Source organism: Nyctibius grandis, chromosome 10, assembly GCF_013368605.1.
Source record: "Nyctibius grandis isolate bNycGra1 chromosome 10, bNycGra1.pri, whole genome shotgun sequence".
Lineage (NCBI taxonomy): Eukaryota > Metazoa > Chordata > Aves > Nyctibiiformes > Nyctibiidae > Nyctibius > Nyctibius grandis.
In genome coordinates, this window is record NC_090667.1 from 4,682,994 (window position 1) to 4,706,434 (window position 23,441).

The window sequence follows — 23,441 nt, forward strand, 5'->3', positions numbered from 1 at the left end:
ATGATTTGTGGCAAATTACCTTGCTTAGCTACAGTTAACCATAGACTTCGGCACGTCGTGGGTCGTCTCAATAAGCCAGTTACTATTTCTTTAGAATTTACTGGGCTCTCGCAGCTAAGACAGCCATGGTGAGCACTGCACCTGAGTCGGAGTGCGTGACTCGTTATTGCAATCTGAAAAGTTCATACAGTTCTAGAATAGTTCTAATCAATCCTAAATCTCTTTATTTTAAGCTCAAGCTTTAACTGTCAGTTGCCTGAGCTTCATACTCTTTGGATTGATGATGACTGCTCACAACACAGTATTTTTGTGATTCAAATGGTGATGTACAATTTATTTTATCTGTATTGTCTTCCTTAAGGGAAAATCCACACCAAGAAAGCCTTTATTCTGCAAGGCAAGGGTTCCATTCTATCCAGGAGCCCAGCCAAGAAAGCTTTTGTGGCCTACCACCTAGTTTTTACCAGCCACCTATCCAAAGCCAATTTTCACCAACAAAAACCCAGGACAGCCGTGAAACCTCTCCTATGAGTGTCCCTAATTTGCCATCCGTTTCCTCTATGTGCCAACCAACCATGTTTAACTACGAACGTCCAAAACACTTTATCCAGTCTAAGAACGTGTGTCAAGGGCAACAGCAGCCTCCGGGACCCACAGCCTCTACAGAGACAAGCAGACAAATCAAACAATCCTCCATCCTAATACAGCCTCGTAACCCAAGCGGGCAGAAATTCTCCTCCTCGTCATCGCTGAGCTCTTCAATCACGCTCTCCTCAGCTTCCTGTAGTGCCCCTAAGGAATCCACATGTCCCGTCACACCTGCATCTGCGCAGTCTCCTGCTAGCTCATCATCTGGGCAACGGCTTATATCCATGCCTAACCAACCCCCCGCAGCATTCCTGTGCTCAGTGCTACCCTCGCAGCCCGACTATAACAGCCAAACTCCTTCTCCTATGGAACCTCAGTAAGTATATACAGGCTTCTAACCTCCCCTCGCTTTCCTCTGGCCTGGCCTCCCCCATGCGCTGCCCATCCCAAATCCACGCCAGCTCGGCCGAAGCCAATGGTACAACTCCCATTGACTTCTGATGTTCGAGGCAGGACTCTGCAGGAGTCGGGTTAGGAGGCTGGTGTCTGTGTGGGAGGGATGGGTATCCCCCAGGAATTAAACTGCACAGAAGCCATGTCACGGGCTGCTCTGCAGGTTTTCTGGGTCAGTTTGAATAGTTGAGTTTGATTTGATGGAAACCACTTGTTTAAGAGTATCCAGAACAGAAGATGGACACCCATCTCAAATTATTTTCTCTCAATAAACATGGCTTATGAACAGGGAGGCAGGGGCGAAAGCAGCAGTATTTCCCACATATAAACAACTTCAAGATTCCCAGTAAGTCTCAGCAGTATTTTCAGGTTCCACATCATGATGGGGCTCTACCCTCACCTGCAATACAGTTCTCATTAATCATGCGTGCTAACAGAAAGGCAGCCACTTAAAAATTTTACCCCTTCAGACCAAAGACTAAATTCTTTCCTGAATATGTATTATATCATTTTGCCTTTGGGCTGCAATCCAAATATCTCCCAAGGTCAGTGAGATCTCAAAGGGAGCTGGGTCTTGCCTTCTCACCAACTTGTATTCCTGCCAATATTAGCTGGAGGTCCGGGCGAAAGTCAGTGTAGAACACGCAATGAACACTCAACCGAGGATATCAGAAAGGTGAGAGGGGCAGGGGGGTCCTGCTGGCTTGGATATAAATTCAGGTGTAAGAGTCAGTTTGTATTCAGGAAATCTGAATGTTTCTGGGTTTTTTTTGAATCACAGCACTGTGGGAAGTGAAAAGGTAAGACAGCGGGGGCTAGCAGGGGCACTGAGGGGTCTTTCTTAAAAGTACTGCAGGAGTGTGTGTGGGTTAGGTACGCATCTGGAGTAACTGCTGGGTTGTGTGTATGTAGTGTGGGGTTATTTTCATAGCAAAGGGCTTTGGTGCCTTGCTATGATCCTTTTATATAAGCTGCTCTTAAATGCAACATCCTGTGAGCTGAGGAATTATTTTCCTAATCATGCTACAAATGGGCAAACGGGGACATGAGACATATTAATATGTTGGGCAAATTATTAAAGTTTTTAAGTTATAACTTGGTCAAGGTATTAAGTCCAAGCAGTGCTGGGAATACGTACCAGAATTATAACCCTTCTACCCTACACTAATCAACAGAATGAATTCCCAAGCGACAGGAGGAAGAGGATTTTGAATAGAAATAATTTCTGAACACGCTGTAGCGTACAAGGCCCCACTGCATGTAACGAACCGGGTTAGATCCTGTCAGCATAGAGTGCTGTGACCTCCAGTAGACCTTTGCAACCCATTTTAAGGGGTGCTCCTCTTTTCCTAGCACCTTTCAGAACCAAGGCTACTATCTAACTCCACAACTTAATTGCGTCTCTTGACAATGGATTACAGGATCAGGCTACGTGGGGGGTTGCAGCAAGGGCTCCTAAAGACCCAGCCTATCTTGGGGCATACTTGGCTATTGAACACCTGGACAGAAATGCTGTATGAAGTAACTTTCTGGGGCCAAGAAAAAGACAACTAATAAGCTCTTTGTTCATACCTAAGCAATTAGTTTGTGACCTTGCTGTGGATTTGCAGCACCCAGGGCCTTTTTAACAACTGAAATTGTAAAGGACTGCAGGTTTTGAGGGAGAACTTGCTCCTGGACAGACTCACGTTGCTCAGTAGAGTTAGTGGCTCCCTCAAAACACTGCTGGCCTTACCGCACACATCCGAGTCAGGGCAGGGGCCACTGCAGGAGGTAGGGATGCTGAACAGCAACCCACAGCAAACCGCTGCAAGGGCTGTGGGAGGACACTCAGTGACTTGGCTAGACCTTGATGCTTCCCCTGAAGTTTTTGATACTCATTTACGCTACCTAGGCTGTCTATTTCCCAAATGCTTTACGGGTTCATTCAAACCACAGTTTCTAGGTAGCAGGTTCACATTTTTGTGTGTATTCTATGAAGCTGTAGCAAACAGTCAAGCAGGCCTACAGGAATAACTTTGTTTTCTCTTCCTGCATGAGTAGTTACTCACAACCCATGTATAACAAACAAGCTAGCATCGACTCTATGCAGAAGACATCAGACCAAGAAATTCGAGGAACAAAAGAGGCCCTCATTCAGGACTTGGAAAAGAAACTCCGATGCAAAGACAACCTTCTCCAGAATGGCAACCAGGTAAGGGAAACCTGCTGATTAAAGAACCAGTTTGCTCTGACTCTTGGTAGTGCAAGCAGGGATGCAGAGACTAGTTCTAGTGCCCAGAGGCTGGAGCCTCCAAACTGAGCTGAAAGCAGAAGGAAATGCATGGGCAACCCTGCCCAAACACCTTTACTCAGAACCTCAACAGATGCCAGCAAGAGTTCTTTGAGCCATTTATGACCAGAATATTCTTTCAGCGTGAGGTGGCTGAATATTTCCACTAGAAATATAAAAAAAAACCAAAACAAAAACAAAACAAAAAAAAAACAAACAAACAAAAAAAAAAACCAAACCAAAAACTCTTCCAACAGTGACTCCATTTTTAATCATGGCTCAGGGCTGGTGTAAAAGGTGTGGTTCTGAAAGATTTACATCCAAGCTCTTTGTTTCCCAATACCCTCGTCACAGTTATTTTTGCTATTGGAATGCAAATAGCTGTACTGGTGGGCCAGGTTCAGCTCAGCCCTGAAAAGGCTCTTCCCAGTAGAGGAGCAGCACATGGCTAGTGCATGATGAAAGCTGGCCTGAATGTGTGGCAAGAGAGATGGTTGCTGTAAGTCTGTCTGTAGACATCTCCTGTGACTTCTGTATGCATTGACTTCTGAAAGCCATCTGATGCAGCAAGATGGTTTTGAGCTGCTATTGCCTTTCCCTCTTATCCTACCTTCTTGGCCAGCACACACCATTCAAGCTGTCTTTGAATTTGTGCAATCACATTAATAAGGCTAGGGTGGGGAGAAAGGTACATGTTTAGAGCTGTGGCACAAACCTGAACTCTCTGCTGGGGATCCTGCTGAACATCACACCCACAGACAACTAAAAACCCCAGGAGAATCCCTCAGTTCTCCAGACACGATTTCATCCTGGCTTTCAATGCTGGAGTTAATAAACCACCTCATATTATTAGAAACTTGGAGAAGTACCAATATTTAAAGCTCATTCTAGAGACCATCACCACATGTTGTAAACCTCTTTGATTTCTTTTTATATGAACAACAACAAATCAAAGAAATTACATGAGCTTTTATCATAAAGTCTGCCTCCTATAAGAAGGTCTCTTAGTCTCAGTACCTACTTATTTATTCTGCAAAGGGACAAAATGCAATACCCTTTACCAAGAAATCCAAATCTCGGAGAAAAATTTTCTTACCGGTAGAGCAAGCAGGTCTCTAATGTGGGAACCTTCCTGCTGGCTGGAGGCAGACTAGTAAAAGCCCAGTGTTTAGAGTTTCCATCTTCTTTTCCCTGAAGTAGAAAGGAGTTTTTCCTTTACCACCAGTGGGAACAGGTTTGTGCCATATATATAATTTTAAATATTGAAGGAAAAAAAAAATAAGGTCAAATATGACTTAATGTGTCCCTAACAGGAACGTCCTATCTGCTGTAAGAAAGGTTGCCATTGCAAGCCAGCTTTTCTTCCCATAGGAAGCCAGGCTAAAAATAAGGCTTATGCAATCGCCACTCTGCATCCTCCTCCCCTTGTCCTCCAACAACGTCTGAACCAACTGGTCAATCTCGGCCACACTTGATACAGCCGTAACGACCTCAGGGATATTACTCTCTCGCAGGTTTTGCAAAAGGTCTCCCTTGCTCTCTTCTAAAGAAAAGTCCCACAAGCCTCCACAAACCCTTATCTACCCAGGAGTAGCCACATACATGTCCTGTACACAGGAGAAATTCAGTCAGAGCTTGTCCTCACATCACAAAATCCAAACTCAAGGTAAACTCTGTGGGAAGTGAAGTGTCAGGTGTTCTGGTGCTCAGGGGACTAATGTACTCAATCTCTTCTAAAGCAACCCAACTGACAGAACTTGAATTTAATTCTGCTTATGTTTATTCCCGTGTGCTGCATCCACATTGTAGGAACTTACTGTTACATGACTGAAATGCATTCTTGCCTCCTCTCAAGGCAGCACACAGCATTTCATAAGGCGGCTGTTGCGCTGGCATAAACTTCCTTTGTGCTTTGAGGGGTACTGGTGCTCCTCTCTGGCTGTGTCTGCTTCTGGTGTGGCCCTTGCTTTTTTGGGAGTAGGGGACACTAGCATCCATCATGCCTCTAGCTCCTGAAGTAAATCCACAGCTGAATGACTTGGGAAGTTTTCCCAGTGCTAACAGAAAGGTACTCTGGGACTTACTCTGGCTTCTGAGATAATGCCATCAGTTACCCATAAATAATCCCAGTGGAGAAAGAGGAGGAGTGGAGGCCACAGATGGCATTAGAGAGGCTTTGATGAACAGGCAGTTTAATCTTTTATGCATTTCAGCGCTGTATATATTGAGGCTGACTTCAGTAGGCATCACAGACTGCAAACCCTCTGGGACAGACGTGGTGTTTCTATTCAGCCGCTGCTTTCATTGACGACACCCTGAATTTGTGGCATATTAATGTGCTCTTACAAGCTGATCTGAAATAGTAAATGGACTTCTGACTAGCATTCCTCTCTGCTCCACTTTAAGCGATTAACTTATGAAGAAAGAATGGCTCGGAGGCTGCTCGGACCAGTAAATGCTGCAACTGTGTTGGAAGCACAAAGTGAAGACAACATGCAGAACGCACAGGTAAATGGGGACCTGTCTCTAGAACAATGATTTCCTGGTGATTGTGCTGTGACCCGCTTGTACTTGAACAGGGCAGAGAGATGGGTTTTATTTGGTACCAGTGCAGGGGAGGGGAGGGAAGGGGACAGCTCTCACTGGCAGAGCTCTGTAGAGTAGGGATTTGTGGGGTTTTTTTGGGGGGGTGGTGGCAGAAGGGAGGAATTTAAGCACCATCCCCTTTCTGGGCCTGATCTGGAGGAATGATCTCTCCAGGGAGGAATGACAGCAGCTGCTGCACAGCATGTTACACCCTGCCTGTGACAGGCAGGGAGCAGCACGGCGAGGGATACAGGTACACAGTAACAGCCCAAGTTCAGACTTGGCCAGGACAGAGAGATTTACAGCTGTCACTGTTTGGAATACGTGACATTGACTACAAGAGGTCAGGGCCTTTGGGGTGGGATCGGTTGGGTTTTAGCCCTTCCAGGAGCCTGCAATCTTTAAGAGAAGACAAAACAGATATTTTAGCAGCCCACACGCTGATAGACAAGAATCTATTACTGCTGGCATTTTCAAAAGCATTTTAGTTGGAGACTTGCATCATTCACTGGTGATTCAGGCCAGTTAAAAGCTCTCTTTGGCACTTCTGTGATCAAAGTTAGCAGAAATGTCTGTGATGCGCCACTGGGTACCTGTGCAGCCAGAGAAACATCCCTCCTGCTGCAGCATGCAGAGAGCCAGCAGGCTGGCACACACCTTCCAAAGCACAGGCAGGAAAGCTCCTAGATGCAAGAGATGCTTAAGATCACAGCAAGGGAGGAATACACAATTTGAGCTATTTCTCCCCAACAATCAGCTGACAACAGCAGCCAAGAAGGAAACATGATATATGTCAGAGAGCAAGGGAAGCCTCATATTTTGCACAGAACAAGGAAATATTCAGTCAAACAGGATGACTGACAACTTTTCAGGGTGTGTGAAATGCTGCGTAGAAAGGAGTATTAGAAGGAGAGATTGGCTTATGTTTGGGAGATCTTATTCCCATTGTTCAGTCTTATTTTTAAATATTGTAGTCACTGATTCATTCAGCCTCCTGATTCCTCAGGAACTTAACTACACAGTCCATATAACAAAGCATTAGAATTATCAGCAACTTCATCACTACAGCATTGAGCTCAGTCCAGCAAAACCCTCATTCATGTAATGCTTCCCCTGAAGACTGCTTCTGTGCTTGAAGTTTAAACCCAGGCTCAAATGTTCGACAGGACTGGGCTACAGAGCACAGAACCAAGCATCATAATGGCTCAATGCAAACACCCCAGAAATTTCCATGCAGCGTTTCCTCTGACTCGATTGCTAAAATGAGTCACTGGTAATAAACTCCGCTTGCATTTTCCAAACATCCAAGTTCCTAGCAGGAATCAATCCTGGGTACTTTAGTAGATTTACTCATGTGATTGTGGAGTTGTCAGCGAGCTTAGTTGGTGCTGTGATCTAGAAAGAAAAATATTTTCCAGCTCAGCATGTGTCCATTGCGATTGGTACCATATTTAAGTGGGCACAATACAGTGTTCTTGCCAGCGATTCCACTTCTATTCCTGCTATGGGGAAGGACACTGCGTACTTAGCTCTCATTTTAGATACTGCCAGTAGTACTACTCCCCTCTAACAAAGGTTACTGGCTGCCCAAAAGCCTGGTGTGCCAAACAAACTGCTGCACCTATCACCTGTGCAGAGTAATGGGAAGTTGTCCCATTCTATTAATAGTACTTGTTACTGTCATGGCAAAGCCTGGGGTGAAAACAGACTGTATTAGCTCCTGATGCAAGATTCTTTACCTCTTGTCCCAAACACTTCTGAAGCATTCAGTTTGCTTTTGAGCAGCAGTCAGTACACTAACTTAAAATGGCTTCTTGTTCAGTTTATAGATAAAACTTTCAAAGTTAACTCACCTCTCCTCTTCCCTTTTCCAAGCACCAGAATGCAGAAAACATCAGGCTGCAGGTTCCTACAACACATGTAAGGTAATGCATAAACTTATTTCAAATGTTTCTAGACAATGTTAGTTTTACTTCACTACTTTTTTTCTAAAGCAGTAATTACTAAATTCATTCATTTCCTTTCAGCTAAAGTGCTACCATTTGTGGATGGTTGATGATGCCTATGACCTTAACCCAGCCAGTTCTAGGCATAACACTGAAGGTTTAAAGACTCCATGTACCTAGGGCAAATATGCTTCATATTCTAGAAGATACATCTCTAGTCAAAGCACGGTCCGACAATGTAAATGATGAAACACAGCATGATGAAACATGGCCTACATTGCTCTTGTAAATTCTTTTGGATATTAGGCCAAAGATGAAGGTTTCATATGTTATGCTTCTGGGCTGAATTGAACAACTTGAGCAAGATAAGTGGTTGATAAAAACCCATGCCTTACAGCTGAAAGACAAACCAGAACTATAGTGTTGGATTGCTAAATGTGTTGAGGGACTCCAGCTGCAAGTGGTGCTTCAACGTCACTTGTGCTATGGTAATTTTTACACAACTAACTGTTTCTCTCCACTTTTTAGGAGCAGACCATCCTCAAGAGGAGATGAACGTGGACATGACTCAATCCAGGAAAAATTTTTTCAGCCACGTTTTACACAAGTGCCTGAAGATGTAATTATTGAGGAGGGGCGATTCTGCAGGCTCGACTTCAAAGTAATTCCAGCCTTTCACTTTCAGTCCCATTAGCTCAGTGGGGTGTGTGGCATGAAGAGAGGTGTCTGAGCCGCAGTGGCTTTGCACTTTAATAAGCCAGAGCACTAATGGCTGATGGTGCAGGGTCTGTCCAGGCAATGTAAACCAAGAAATAGGAAATGGTGAAATGTTTCACCATTTTCCCTAGAAAATGTAAATGGAATTAGCTGCATAAGAATATGGTTAAAGCTAAATAGTGGTAAATACGGACCACCACAGAGCACCTTCTAGACCTCATTGGGAAGAATGAATATTAAGGCCCTGCTGAAACAAGGCATTTTGGGAGGTGTGCACGGGGACTCCACTGACTTCAGTGGATACATGTTGGACAAACGTTCAGCAAGGCCTGTTTAGGACTAGCTTGCCTCTAATATGGGATTAAAAGGGTGAATTTCCCCCCTCCATGAACCCACAATGAGCATCTGTGGTCTAATCCAAACTACCTCACCGGATGAGTACAGGAGTTTGCAGGAACTGTGTCCACTGTCTTGTAGCTAAAGCTTACCTCTCCACGACACTTCACAAGACTTCTTCCCTGTGCAGCACCACATTAATATTCAAAACTAGGCAAGACTGTAAAATTTAGCAGTAGGATCATGATTTGATCATCTATCAAACTCCCTGTAGCATTGAAGGACTTTTATTATCTTAAAGCTGTTTAACTCTTCATTGCTTTCCTTTCCTTCACAGGTTAGTGGGCTGCCGACTCCAGATGTGATGTGGTATCAGAATGGAAGGATGGTTCATCAAGACCAGTTCCATAAAATGATAGTGTCAGAAAAGGGATTCCACTCATTCATTTTTGAAGCAGTCAAATCATCTGATGCAGGGACATATGAATGTGTGGCTGTCAACCGTGCAGGAGAAGCATCTTTTGCAGTAAAAGTGGAAGTAATTGGTAAGACTGAGAGCACTGATAATTACCTGGCCATGCATGGAAAATCTCAGTAATCTAACGCCTTCCTCTGTGTGTTTGGGACATAAAACAATTAAGAAGCAAACGTAGCTCTCCAGATATTCAGGCTCAAACTATAACAAACACCTCACCTTTTCCAAGACTATTTTAATACATCTGGGATGCCACATTTCTTGAAAGCACTTCTAGTAGGTTATGTAGATGTAGGGGGGTGTCCAGAATTTGGGAGTTATTAATCTCCTAGAATTGATAATATATGTTGACTGACTCTTCTCCTAAAGTGGATTGTGTCTACTACACCCTTACACTCATGGGAATTGCCTGTCAGCTAAGGAGTTGCAGTAAGGAACATGTGCCCTCCTGAATTTAGCATTCTGAAATCTTAAAAAACAAGCCTGATATTAGCATTCAGTACTTACAGTAACTCCTTCTTGTCTTTCCTCTTCAATTTAGCAAAAGAACATCACACGCCTCCAACTTTCATCTTCAAGCCACAAAGCAAAAAGGTTTTTGAAGGAGATACAGCTAGACTCGAATGCCAGATCTCTGCTATCCCAACACCCCGGATTTACTGGAAAAGAAACAACGAAATGGTACAATATAATACAGACCGAATAAGGTATCCTATTAATGAGTTGGCCATTGGTGTATTAGAAAACAATAACCAGTATTTGTTAAGTCAAATTTGAATTGGCTGGTTGCTAAAATCAGCAAGCTGGAGAGCTAGATCTGCCTCTCGTTTATGACACACGGAGAGCAGGCCCATGTGCTGGACAGGCACCCTGCTCACAGTCTTGTTTCGAGGGCACAGAAAGAAAAGCCTGTGACCAGATGCCACTCTGAATTCTAGCAGCAGTTATAAGGCCCATGGAGAAGCGTGGCTTTAGGATTAAAACATGCAACATATTCATCATGCTGTGAGGCCACGGGGCTACAGAGGGCCTTGATATCACCTGAATGGTATCATGATGTGAATTACAGGTGGCTTGTAACACAAATGCAGTGTTTATGTCTAAATAGTTTGCAGTGCCCTGCAAGAATTATTCTAGGGCTTTCTCAGCTCCTCAGCATGTCAACTGACTCTGATTTCAATGTCTTCTCTCCTTCCCCTTCCAAGCACTTACACGTAAACACCTTCATTTTGCAGCTTGTTACATGACAATACTGGAAGGATTTGCCTTCTGATTCATAATGCAAACAAGAAAGATGCTGGGTGGTATACCGTATCTGCTGTCAACGGAGCTGGTGTGGCCACATGCCATGCCAGGCTGGAGGTTGCAAGTAAGTACCACATCACGGTGCCACAACCACAACTGAAACTGCCCCTGGCACTTGTATTCAGAACAGACCTGCAAGATTAACCTAATGAGGCTTAGGCTGCTGGGAGGATTTCTTCACGAAGGTACAGAACTAGACAAAAAGTACCTATCCCAGTAAAAACTCTCTTGTTTAGTACCAAGACACTGCCATATGTTGTTTGCACATTGTCTGCACCTGCTATCCGTGCTGTTTGAAGACTACAATTTGATTGATACCAAGGAGGGCGAATATAAATCTCTGGTGTCTGAGATATGGGCTTGTGTGTTAAATTCTTCCTAAGTGTTGGCTAGTTTACGTTGCAGATGAAAAGCAACTGGGTTGCTCTGTCATGGGTCTTTCCACAGTCTGTGAAGACACTGAAAGAGGCTTTTTTTCTCTCTTCCAGCACATGCAAACAAGCCAATTCCAGCCCCAAAGCAGTTACGGGTTCGACCAACTTTTAGCAAGTATTTGGCACTTAATGGAAGAGGACTGGACGTGAAACAAGCTTTCTCACCTGAAGGAGAGTTTCAGCGTTTGGCTGAGCAGTCTGGACTCTATGAAAGTGACGAACTTTAACTGGAAATGAAGAGGAAAACTCACACCTGTAAGAGACAATTACAGCATAGGTGCAGTTAACTGGTGATTGCTCTGATTAGCAAAATACCTATCTACATATTTTTACTTTGACTCTTGCACATTCAGCTGTTCCCATTTTACCATGTTAGATTTTATTTATATGGGTTGGTGAATATAACCATTTACTGAGTATTGTATTTTAACTATAAGCCTAAGAAAGCAGGCCAACTAGTTTTTACAAGTGTGGGTGGTTTTAGCTCCACCTGTGCTTGGTTACATGCTAAAGTAGATTGGTTTGTACTGCTTCTCTAATATCAGAGGTCTGTACTGTCTGAATACTAAAACCAAATAGACTAGAGTGTTTTTATGAGAATAAATTAGAGGCAAATAAAATTTTAAATATCCAGCATTGGCTGTGACTCTTCCTTGGTCTGTTAAAACCAGCTATAGATGCCTGGCATCAGCTGCAGCCTGGCAAAGGGGGATTCTTGACCCTGCTCAGTCTGCCCCTGGTCCTCTCCCCTGCCTCTTCCCCCCTTACTTGTCTTCTGATAGCTGTAAACTATTTACCATAAACTAGATACTGACATTCCCTTAACACTAAAACATGTCCGTGAGGCATGATCAATATTTTTCTTCCTTGCACCTTGACCCAAAAGCTGAACTCTATGATATGAAGTGTTAAGGCTATGATGTTTTCCATCCTTACTCCTTTAATCAAGGAGTGACTGTGACTTATCAGACTGTTGGCTCACAACAAGCTCAGCACCGCGAGCGAAAATCAAACAGCCATAAGTGTAAGCCCCGCCGGTAACCCAGGGCAGCCTCGCCGGTAACCCAGGGCAGCCTCGCCGGTAACCCAGGGCAGCCCCGCCGGTAACCCAGGGCAGCCCCGCCGGTAACCCAGGGCAGCCCGCGGCCGCTCCCCTGCCCGAACCCTCCCGTCAGCAGTGTTTTTGAATCCCCGTTTGAATCCCAAACGGGGCAGCGCCGGGAGCCGCCCCCGGCCCGGCCGCCATGGAGCCCCCGGCTGTGTGGCAGTGGCCCGCGGTGGAGCAGCGGCGGCGAGGCAGCGGTGCGTGAGGGGGCCCCGCTCCCCCCGGGGACGGCCCTGCTCCCCCCTCCGGGGCAGCCCGGGCCTGGGCCCGCCGTCCCCGCCGGAGGGCAGCGGGCCACGCCGGGGACAGGGGGGGTCTGTCCGCTGACTCCCCTCCGCCCCCGCCGCCCTTTCCCCGAGCAGATGCCGAGACCCCCCGGGTCAGCTGCAGCAGCGAGGTGGAACTGAAATCCACCTTCCGGGAGCTGGTCATCTACATCGTCTTCCTGACAGACCTCTGCATAGGTAAGTCATCAAGCAGCTGAGGTGACCGTTTACAAATAATTAATGTGTAAGCTGTACCTCTTTCTGTATGTGCTCCTTACTCCACCTGTCTTCCACCCAAAAGTGTCACTTAGGTCAAAGTTGCTCTGATGCCTTTATCTAGCAGCATGACTTACTGACAGCTGAAGCAGAGCAGCACGATTAGAAGCTGTTGCCATCCTTTAATTTCAGTCTGCCAGCATCCCCTCCTTGCCCCTTCTTTCCAGTGGCGTTTGGCATGGTGAGCACGGACATGTATTACCTGAACAAACTCATGTCCCGTCTCTTCCTGGAGCCCTCCTCCTCTAAGGACAACGGGAGCAGTTTCAGAAGTATTGGGAGCAGAGCTGATTTCTGGAGGGTAAGGCTTTCATTGCAAAGATGTTTTCTTGGAGAGCAAACAAGTGAAGAAGCTCCTAGCGTTAGTTCAGAACAATACAGTCTCGTGGTTCTCCTAAAAGCCATGTCCTAGATGTTGTGCTTTCAGCTGAAGAAAGGCAAGTAACTTCTTAAAATGCATTTGGAGAAGTTCTGGGTACAAACAATAATACTGATACTTGTGAATAATCAGTCGAGGAAAACAATAAGCCAATTCTCAATATTAGGCTTGGTCTGAAAAGAGCTTCAATAAAAAACAGAAATATTTTGGGTTTACAGTTCTTTTGACTTTCAGCTGTTAGAAAAATATATTTATGATTTCCACTGGAGCAGCCGGGAAAATCTACCATCCTGGTTCACCTGGTTTGCTGTTACTTTACCTCCTATTTCAGTGACGGTTACAACACACTTACCTCTGTTTTCACTAGGTGGAGGACTTCCCAAAATTACCAGCATTGCCCAGCTGACAGCAGAAGGCAGTTTCTCACCCTACTCTTCCTTAAAAATGGAAAAGCCTGGTTATAACAATTCATTTGGAAGAATTGTACTCCCTCTTCTCATGGTGTCTGTTATTGCTAGTCCATAAAATAGTGAGCCCTTGCTATACAATGTGTACTGATGTACTAGAAATGGTGTAATACATGCTCAGATGGTGCCAAGCCATGGGAGCATGTTGTTCTGTGCTCAGAATAATGTTCTCCCCAAGTTTAATGCTCTTTATCTGCATCTAAGAAACACCCAGAAAAAGAGGGATTTTTTCCCTGCCTTCAAAAATAAATACTTCTTCATTTAGATTCAGATGACTAAAAACCTAGTCGGAAATATATCCCAAAACAGATCTTCAGAGATTAAGATAACCACCAGATTTTGTTAAAACAACGTATAATGTTTGTGTTTAAACACATTTGTTTAAAATTCAGCAGAATTTCTCAATGAAACCCCAAACAGACGTATGTTGTAGCCTTACCCTGAATAATCCCATGAGATATCTCTGACAGAATTGCATATGGGATAGAATTGACTCATAGCAAAATGATGTAAATATATCATATTTATAAGACAGTACATAGGTGGGAATTGTTTGTATTCTAGCTTAGACTCTGTAGCTATAAGTAACCTGAGAACCCTGTAGAGATTTGTATGCTAAAAAGTGGGGTAAATAGTGGTATTTAAATCTTCTTTTGAAACTTTAACCTCACTTGTATGTATAGTTTGCAGAGGGACCGCTGTTGGATGGGCTCTACTGGGACAAATGGTTTGACAACGCAACATTAACCCTCCAGAACAACAACAGCCATATTTACTATGAGAATTTACTGTTAGGAGTAGCCCAGATTCGCCAGCTGAAAGTACGCAACAACACTTGCTCCATCTACCCCTATTTCCATACTTTTTTCGAAGACTGTTACAGTGAGTATCGTTACCGAGCTGAAGACAGGTCTGGCTTTGGTCTGAGGAACAAATCTGAGTAAGTCATCCTACTTCAGCACAGAAATGTTTTTGAAAACCTAACCAAATCTTTAATGCCAGTATTCTTCAGTTACTAACAACCGTGCATGCAATTAGCTGAGTTTTTCTCTTGTTTACATTGAGATAAACCACGGATTTGTTTTTGTGCCAACATTATAGACGGGAATTTGGCATGGGAAATCTATAGCAGAGAGACAGGAAGAACTGGAAACAGCGAGCCCAGTTCAGCAGAAACACATGTTAGTGGGCCTATCTCCACTAACATCTCTGGAGAAATGCTCAATTATATGAGGCCTGAGTTTAAATCACATGTTTATAAATTGGAATCATGCTAAAACGCCCTGGAAAGAGCCACAAGGCCTGCTTCACACGCTTCATTTAGCATTGATTTAATGCAACGAAAGAACATGTGAACATGCCACAGTAACAATGAACTATGTAAACCAGAGGTATTCCATTTACCTATAAAGGTTTTAAGGTAATAAACTGTCTGGCCCACGCTGGCTGAAATCCACATTCATAAGCAATTCCTGTTTTGTGAATGTACTGAGTAAATAAATGGGAATATCTTAAGGCCGTATGTCTTGTGCGTACTTCATGTAAAGAAAAGTGTAATTTAAAGGTCTGGCTTAAATACTTGTGGATGCAGAAAAACACAAGAACTAACAAAGATTGTATAAAATAGAAGTTAAAGCTTACTTCAGTCCAGTTTCCATAAGCTGAGCCTGCTTTGTTTTGCCATTTCTGATAGATGGAAATACACCCCAGCCCCCTCATTGTCCCTATGGTACTGGGGATCTGTGGGCTTGTACAACGGTGGAGGATATATGTTCACCTTACCTAAATCGAAGCAGGAGAGCGTGGAGAAGTTGGTGTTTCTCAGGCAGAACAGCTGGCTCACTAGAGGAACCAGGGTTGTATTTATCGACTTCTCAACATATAATGCTAATGTAAACCTCTTCTGTATAATCAAGTGAGTTCTTACCTTTACTACACATGAAATCGAATTTACTGAGGCATGATGATTCCATAAGGACACAAGGAAAGGCTGGTCACCTCAGGCACGCGTAGCCGTGTTTCTCAGGTAGCAGCTGGCAAGAGAGTAATTCATTAAAAATGCAGAAACTCAGATAGTGCAGGGAGCAGACCCAGATCCTTCCTTTCTGGTTTTTTGTAATAGTTGGTGTCTGGTCTGTACAGCTGGTTGCTGCTGTCAGTTGGAATAGATTTCATGGCCTTTTGCAAGGTCAAAGACTGGATTATTAGTCCTGTTATCAGCTAATGAAGGGAAAGGACTCGGGGTAGGGTGAACGTCTGCTCTTCTGAGACATAGTTTCTTTAAAGGCTTTTAATCAAACACCATAGCTTGGGTATCCCAAGAGCTCATTTTCCCCTCAGCCTTCCCTATCATGTTATACTCTTCTCATGGGGGACTTAACGTTAACCCTTACAAGAAGGTCTTACAGGTGTAGGAGTCCCTGTAAGGTATTATTAATGAGGTAATAATAATAGAAAATTAAGGGCTGAGATGATTTAAAAGGGATGGTAACTAACACCAGTCCCCAATTTTTTTCAGGTTGGTGGTTGAGTTCCCTGCTGCTGGGGGTGCTCTCACCTCCTCACATATCTACTCTGTGAAGCTCCTCAGATACGTCACATATTACGATTACTTCCTGGCTTCTTGTGAAGTCGCCTTTTGCCTCTTTATCATTATATTCCTAATCCAGCAAGTTATAAAAGTTGTAAAACTGAGAAAGGAATATTTCAGAAGTGCCTGGAACTGGCTGGATTTGCTGCTGCTCGTGGTAAGCTAACCCATGACTTTCACCTCTGTGCTTGCCAGCCAAGGCTAGTCCTGGTCATTCAGGCACCCACTGATCTACCCTGAAGAGGCCATGTGGCCCACCGTGGTTCAGCACACCTGAACTCTTTTCCAGCCTTGCTGTGGCTCCACATCCTCTCTACTCGTTATTCACCTTGTTTGTTTTAGCCTTAATCTTTGCAGAGCAGGGAAGTGCTAGTGCGTAACAGAGCTAACACAGTAAAATTAGACTGCGTGCAGCATGTTACATAGCACAAGCCCAGAATTATCACAGTACAATTACAAATGATATGGCCAATAAAGTCTCATATATACAGTTTACGAAAAAACTTGAAGTTCTTCAAATCTAACCAAGGGCCTTTTAAAGTACAGTCTTTCCTGTGCAAAATGCCAAGTCTGAAGAGCGAGGATGTAGCTGGACTTCAGTTTCACTGGCTTCTGCTTTCCTTCAGGTATCCATCCTGTCCATTGCCTTCAACATCTACCGCACTGTAGAAGTGTCCCTGCTAATGAAAGAGCTGCTGTCTGATGCCCACGTATATCCAGACTTCTATTTCCTTGCATTCTGGCAAGTCTTTTACAACAACATGATTGCTGTCAACATCTTCTTTGCTTGGATAAGGGTATTGGTTCTTATTCCCTTTTTCGTACTTGAGAATCAGTGTTTCTAAGCACAGCATAAATGTTCACTTTTACCTTTCCATGGGTGAACTGCAAAGGTGGGGCTAAAAGGGAGAATTTTGATTACAAGATTCCAGAAGAGTATAAAATTACCTCCTTCTCACAAACATGGGTCACACAAATTCCAAGCCCATCTAGAGAAAATTTTGCATGTGGGCAGCTGTCTCCGTTGGAGCAGCTGGGAAATTACCATGGCCAAACAGCCTCCTCAAACTCAGACTTATCCTAGACCCAATGTTATCGAGGTCACAGCCTGACCTATACAGATGGCATGGCTGTAATAGGTGAAGCTATTCATAGCTTTTGTAGCCAAAAGCTGTGAACACAGTAGCTACTTTTTACCTGCAGAGGAAGGCAAAATGTGTCAGAACTTGATGCAGAAGTGGCTTTGTGCCAGGACACCTTTAACTTCATTCTTACTTGCGAATAGATTTGCTGATCTCTGGACAGAGTAGCAAGCTTCTCTAAGATTAGGGGCTACTTTTGTTCCTAACCAGGTGCTCTGGGGCCAAACCAGAGAGCTCCTTACCAGCTCAACCTGTCAGGGAACCCTCCGATACAGGAGAGTGGTATGGCTTGCAATCTCCTTGACCAGGGGTCCATACCTACTAGAGCTGATTACACATACCAGTACCCAGCAAAGACCTGTCCACGCACTATTAGCTTTAACACATAAGCATAGTTGTCCTGCAGAATATTCATCTTCTCCAGAAACCCACCCAATCCTAGTTCTCCTTACAGATACATACCATGCAACTTATTTCTAGGTAAGACTTAACCTGTAAATTATGATTACTGATAACATTCCAGAAATTCTATTAAGAAGTTGCACTACATTGTGATCCCCCAACAACATGTTCTGTTCTCTTGCAGGTATTTAAATATGTAAACTTTAACAGAACCATGACGCAGCTGTCCTTCACTTTATCTCGCTGTGCCAAAGACCTCATTGGATTTTCCATCATGTTCTTCATCATTTTCTTTGCCTACGCCCAGTTAGGCCATGTGGTGTTCGGGTCGCAAGTCGAAGAGTTTTCCACTTTCTACTACTGCATGTATGCTACTCTAAACTTTTTGATACAAAACCCTCAGTTGGTGCAGGTGCAAACCAGTTTCTGCTAAGCAGAACTTAAGAGTACAGGTCTCCAAGACTTAAGCTTATTTCATAGAGTAAAACCAATTTTGTTGTCTATACAATCTGTTTCCCAAAGCTTTCATATGCTCAAAAGAGACCACACGTACATTAAACAGGTCAGGGAAGCACAAGAAGGGGAAGCTCAGGAGCAGCTCACCCAATGGAGCTATTAGTCCCCCCAGTTCCCAGCACAATTTTGTCGTGTGTACCCAGGCCCCTGGGCAATCGGGCCGGCCTGGCAGCAGGCTGTTCTCTTTTGCCTCTTTCAAAAGCAGGAATCTGAAGCTACCCAGCAGACGTGCCACTGGGTAGGTGATAGAGTCCCCAGCATGAAAACCACAGAGGAACTGCTTGAGAGACCCATGGGGCTTGGAGCACAAGCTGAGCACATTTGCAAACAGGAATTACAGCTCTTTTAAGAAAACAGCCAGCTGCATAGCCAAGAGTCCCCAGATCCCATCTGCTAGCTCTGTTACTTTCTTCCCCAGATTTTTTTCAGCCACTCACTGTAGCAACATCATCAGATCAATTCCAGATGCCAGCTGGAACTGGTTTTGATGGTCCTTGCACCTTGTAGCAACCCTAAGTTGTCACCCGCAGTGTGCATTGTGTTTTAGCCCATGGCTATGTTTCTTACAACTTGACAGTTCTCTGGTGTACCAGACTGTTTGAAAGCAGCTTTTCATGTAAAATTAAGGCACTTCTAAACCAGAAAAAATAGCTCATTTTGGATCCACTTGGATGTGAGATAGTTCTAAGATGCTGCAATACAGAGAAATAAATATTTGTCTTAGCTAGGAATAAAATCCCCTCTAGGGGGACATAGGGACCTATACTGTTACCTTCTGGTACTAACAGAAGATAAGAGATCATAAAGCTAGAACAGAAAGGAAATAATGTAAAGAAAACCCCCAAACCAGGGGATTTATTCAAAATGAAAGTATTTTTTCCTACACGCAATTTAAAAATTCCTTTGTACTTTCAAATTCTCAAATATATGCTAAATGCCCAGTTTACCATTGCACTATTATCCTGGCTTGCCTTTTGATTTCCATGACTAAGGTAATGGTGAATCAGTCTTAATTGTGCCTATAGCTTTTTTTTTTTTCAGTAATGCTCACAATACTTCTGTTTAGGAGAAGCCAGTCAGCCTCATTCTGGTACTTTTTACTCCTAGCTTTACACAGTTCCGTATTGTGCTGGGAGATCTTGATTTTGAAACCATAGAAGCAGCAAACAGAATCCTTGGACCTATTTACTTCATCACATTCGTATTCTTTGTGTTCTTCATATTGCTGGTAGGTATCATCTTAAAATGTGTATCCTTTTGCATAAGCAGTAGAGAAGAACTCTTGTACAGTGCTCTGAGAGTGTGTTTTCCACCCCAAGGTAACAGTGGGCTTGCCCTGGCTGCCCCTCAGTACCCCTGGGCAGAGAGATGGTCTGAACTCTCTTGTAGGAGTTCCCAGCTGGCAAGGCATTTCACAGCTCTCCCTTCCTCCAAACACCCAAAAAAGGGCTTTTGCACCACAAAACGAGCACGTTGCACCTTTCACTCTACTGCACCACCCATTTCTTGAGATTTTAATTTCTGAAAACTTAATTGAGTGCTCTTGAAAACTGCATAACGTCAGCCCTGTCAGGTAGGAAGGTTAAAGAGAGACTTTGATGGGACTGTGTAGGAGCAGCTTTGCTTTATCAGGTAGCTTGATGTTTTCATTAACTACTTAAGATTGAAACACCATCCGAACAAGGTACAAGTATATGACAGGAAATCCGTTACCTCCAAGGAACTGGGCCTTTTAGCTGATAGTGCAGATGGGAAATAAGTGATTTGTCTCCCAAAAATACTCCCTAAGACCCTAAGATTATCAGATAATTTAACTGCATTAGGAGCCCATCTACACCCAGCAAAGCTCTTCAGTTCCACTAGTTACCTGCCCTAGCATGGAACAGCCCGCAAAACAACAGCCCCAGCATAATACAAATGCAATTTCCAGAAGCAAGTATCTAACTGCATCCTTCCTGTGCAGAACATGTTTTTGGCCATTATAAATGGCACCTATTCACAAGTCAAAGCAGACTTCGAAGTGATATCCCGTCAAGAACAGCAGATCAGAGACCTCTTTAGACGGGTAAGTAAACACTTCTGTAACTACCTCATTTAATTCAAGATAAGAGAAGGAATTCTAAGCTATATCACTAAGCAAAGAGCCTTAAACAGCTGGGCCATAACCATTTAAGAACACCCAATATTTGATTTTTCACTTTAAGTAAACATTTGACTGATACAGAGACATCCTTCAGTCAAACCCACAGGAGCTCCCAAAGGTAAGAGTAGCACAGCAGTTAGGGGGCAAGCAGCATACCTTTACTGCACCCTTTTAAAAGCAATATTTAAGACCAGCCTGGTTTGTGATGTATCCCGTCATCAGCTTTCTGCAGAGCTTACTGGTGCTGCTCTTCCAAACTGAGAAAATAAAGATGTTTTCCGCATGGGAAGACAAGCAGAAATATGTACCTTTAAAACTCCACAAAGTTCAGACCATTTTTATGTGCCAGAAATGAGTACAAAAGGGGGACAAATCCTCCCCTAACTTTTCAGTTCAACTTGAAATTATGACCTCCTCCTTTCCTGCCAAATGCACACACCGAAGCCAAAGAGATTGCACGTGGTTCTGTTGCTGGGACAAGTCGGTACCTCCACCTAGAAACCTGAATTTAACTGGGGAATACAGCGTCACCATGAGATCACATCGAGAGAGGTGTGGGATGAGAGACCTGCACATTCAGACTGCGTTTCTCCGAGCTGGCCCACAGTGACCCCGCTGCAGAGGAGGGCTGGCAGCCCTATCTACTGAAATGTTCCTGTAGGATTTTATGAGCGGCATAGACACAAGTTACATTGCTCTGCAAAGCCTGGCTTTCATTGAGGAAGGGGAAAGGGGGGTTCCTAGCCAGGATACAGCTAGTTTGGTCAGCAACAGCACAGCTTAGATTCCACCACCCAAACTCTCATCCTGGACGACAGCAAGATTAAACTGAATATGCCTGAAAACAGAAACCCTTACTGGATTTGGCTGGCTATTGCCTTTAGGGATTTCATGACAAATTTGAGATATAGGAGGGTAACTTCTCAGAGCTGAGCTAAGGGAACAAACTGATAGACTGGTGGGATTTCTGTTTAATTGCCAAGGCATTATGCAGACTGTTTGTTCGTTGCATTCAAGTCCTTGTGCAAAAGTGTCTCTGGTTAAACACAAGCCAATTAACATGCCTGACTTTCCCTGTCTACATTCAGAGTGGCAACAAGGCCCTTGCCAAGCTCAAGCTGAAGAAACCAGAGATGGATACAAATCCAGCAGATGAGAGCTCGGAAAGGTAGGATCTCAGCATTTGCTGTGACCCCCTGCACCAAGCGCAGACCTGTTCTCACAGGACTTCTGTCTCTTCTCATTTGCATGAATGACAAGCGAGGAATTTTCAGCCACCAAAAGAATGAATATTTCTAAGCTTTCCAATGGAGATGGTGCCAATGAAAAGGTAGGCTTCATTCTTTCCTATATTCTTAGAAACTGCTGAATATATTTCAGAAGCTGAATAATACAAAAGGAGTCACAGTTGTCCCCACTGTTACTTACAAAAGGTATTTCTCCCCAGGACACTATTTTTAACATCACAGGAATAGCAAAAGCTAGGCCTATAAATAAATAAAAATTACTAATTATGCCCAAAACTTCAAATGAAAGCTTGTTTAGGCAAGGTCATACACTACAATAGCAGAGCTGGCAGTAGGGCGAGGTCAGTGCGTCTTAGCGATGGTATAAAGTTGTGAGCTGGGCATTTGCCCAAATGTTAAACAGAAACAGATGTATGGAAAACAAACAACTTTTACAGCGATCTGTTGCATCATGGGCTGCATCTACAGCAAGATTACTGTAGCTTCCTTTTGCTTTACAAAAAGGTTTCCAGCAGTCTTTAGTAGTTCCATATCTGGGGTAAGCCTGTGCAAGTACTTCTAAAACATACTTTTAAAAAAAACACTTCTACAACAAGAGAGGGAAAAGCCCCTTGGCTAGCTGTAAACACTGCTACACACACTGCTAGCAATCTCTCTCAACTCTGAAAAGAAATGTATATTCCTAGATCCTGTCTTTTTGGAAGGGCCAGAAGGTAAAATCCACTTTCAGATGGAGAACATTTTTCTCCCCAGAGCTGCATAAATCTTTTCTGGCATGCATGTCCCCTCCCTGCATGAGTGATGGTGTTACAAGTGTCCCAGTGAGCCACGCTGGCTTTGTCTGATTTATTCTTTGTTTTTTAATCCCTCTGGTATTGAATAGAGCTATCTGAAGTTATCAAAGCTACAGAAGGGGGAAGAGACACTTCATCAGAAGTATCCATATACTGAGGACATGGACTCGGCCACAGCTCAGAGCTACGTCACCATGGCAGAATTTCAGCAGTAAGTGTGTGTGACGGTCTGTTCTTGCAGACTTATTCCTGTCCCCAGGCAGCTGCAGCCTTAGCTGAAACCCTCACTGAGTGACAAACTGAGAGACAGATCAGCATAAAGTCAGTGATTTTAAGGTATTTTAAGTGCTCTTCTACTGACTGACAAGAGCTGCCCTCAGGGAGGGAAGAAGGAAATGAAAGGATTTAGTAGAGCAGCTTGTAAGGACATTAGTCAAGAATGAGGTGGGACAAGAATTTAAATACTGTCGCTCTTCCAGAACATCTCCCTGTGGCTGCCCAAGGAGAGGGACAGAGACTGTAAGATCTTGTGCTTGTGAAGGGGTATGTCAGGACTTTGACCCAGGGCAGCTGACACAAGTGAGCCAAGAGGGCAGTTGCAAATGCAAGTTTAAGGGCTGCGCCGTCTCAAGGACGTGTGCCTGTGTTTGTGTGTTCCAGGCTCCTCAGGCGTGCAGCTGAATTGGAGACGGAATTAAGTTACACTAATGCAAAACTCAAGAGAGTTATGAAAAGCATGGAACAACTGAAGGATACTTCAGGCAAGACAGTGCAGTAAAAGGCATGAGCTCATCTGGTAACAGAGGTGGCCTGAGTCTTCACACGGTTTAAATAAATCCAAAGTCCCCATTCCCTCCCCCCCCTTTATTTTTTTCTATTTCTGTATAAGAGAAGCAGGAATGTTAATAAAGGTATATACCATTGCTGCTTCTGGGGCTTTTCTCTGATAGTTTCAGGTGCTTCTTTAACTCTGAAAGAACTGACCCACCTTGCTAGAGTTCT

General features: G+C 43.9%; 2 protein-coding genes across 7 annotated transcripts in view; both read left to right on the forward strand.

Annotated features, from left to right (window-relative positions):
• The window catches only part of MYOT (myotilin), a 31,800-nt gene extending 20,055 nt beyond the window's left edge, over positions 1-11,745 (forward strand). For 4 of the 6 annotated variants that reach the window (XM_068409552.1, XM_068409554.1, XM_068409555.1 and 1 more), the window contains 8 exons: positions 3,085-3,235; positions 5,720-5,821; positions 7,775-7,824; positions 8,374-8,506; positions 9,236-9,443; positions 9,915-10,080; positions 10,609-10,742; positions 11,167-11,745. In XM_068409552.1, coding sequence (XP_068265653.1) covers positions 3,085-3,235; positions 5,720-5,821; positions 7,775-7,824; positions 8,374-8,506; positions 9,236-9,443; positions 9,915-10,080; positions 10,609-10,742; positions 11,167-11,339 — 1,117 coding nt within the window. In that variant the 3' untranslated portion in view covers positions 11,340-11,745. Of the gene's footprint in view, positions 1-361; positions 965-1,671; positions 1,718-3,084; positions 3,236-5,719; positions 5,822-7,774; positions 7,825-8,373; positions 8,507-9,235; positions 9,444-9,914; positions 10,081-10,608; positions 10,743-11,166 lie in introns of those variants that run through there. The other 2 variants (XM_068409551.1, XM_068409553.1) reach the window with 2 other exon arrangements.
• A 611-nt stretch (positions 11,746-12,356) lies between these two features.
• PKD2L2 (polycystin 2 like 2, transient receptor potential cation channel) lies at positions 12,357-23,293 on the forward strand. The gene is made up of 14 exons (XM_068409254.1): positions 12,357-12,414; positions 12,580-12,681; positions 12,927-13,060; positions 14,289-14,545; positions 15,299-15,520; positions 16,124-16,352; positions 16,822-16,992; positions 17,924-18,105; positions 19,363-19,483; positions 20,219-20,320; positions 21,487-21,566; positions 21,659-21,728; positions 22,529-22,650; positions 23,100-23,293. Exons 1-14 carry the CDS (start codon positions 12,357-12,359, stop codon positions 23,215-23,217), a joined length of 1,968 nt encoding a protein of 655 aa, XP_068265355.1. The 3' UTR covers positions 23,218-23,293.
• The last annotated feature ends 148 nt before the right edge of the window (positions 23,294-23,441 follow it).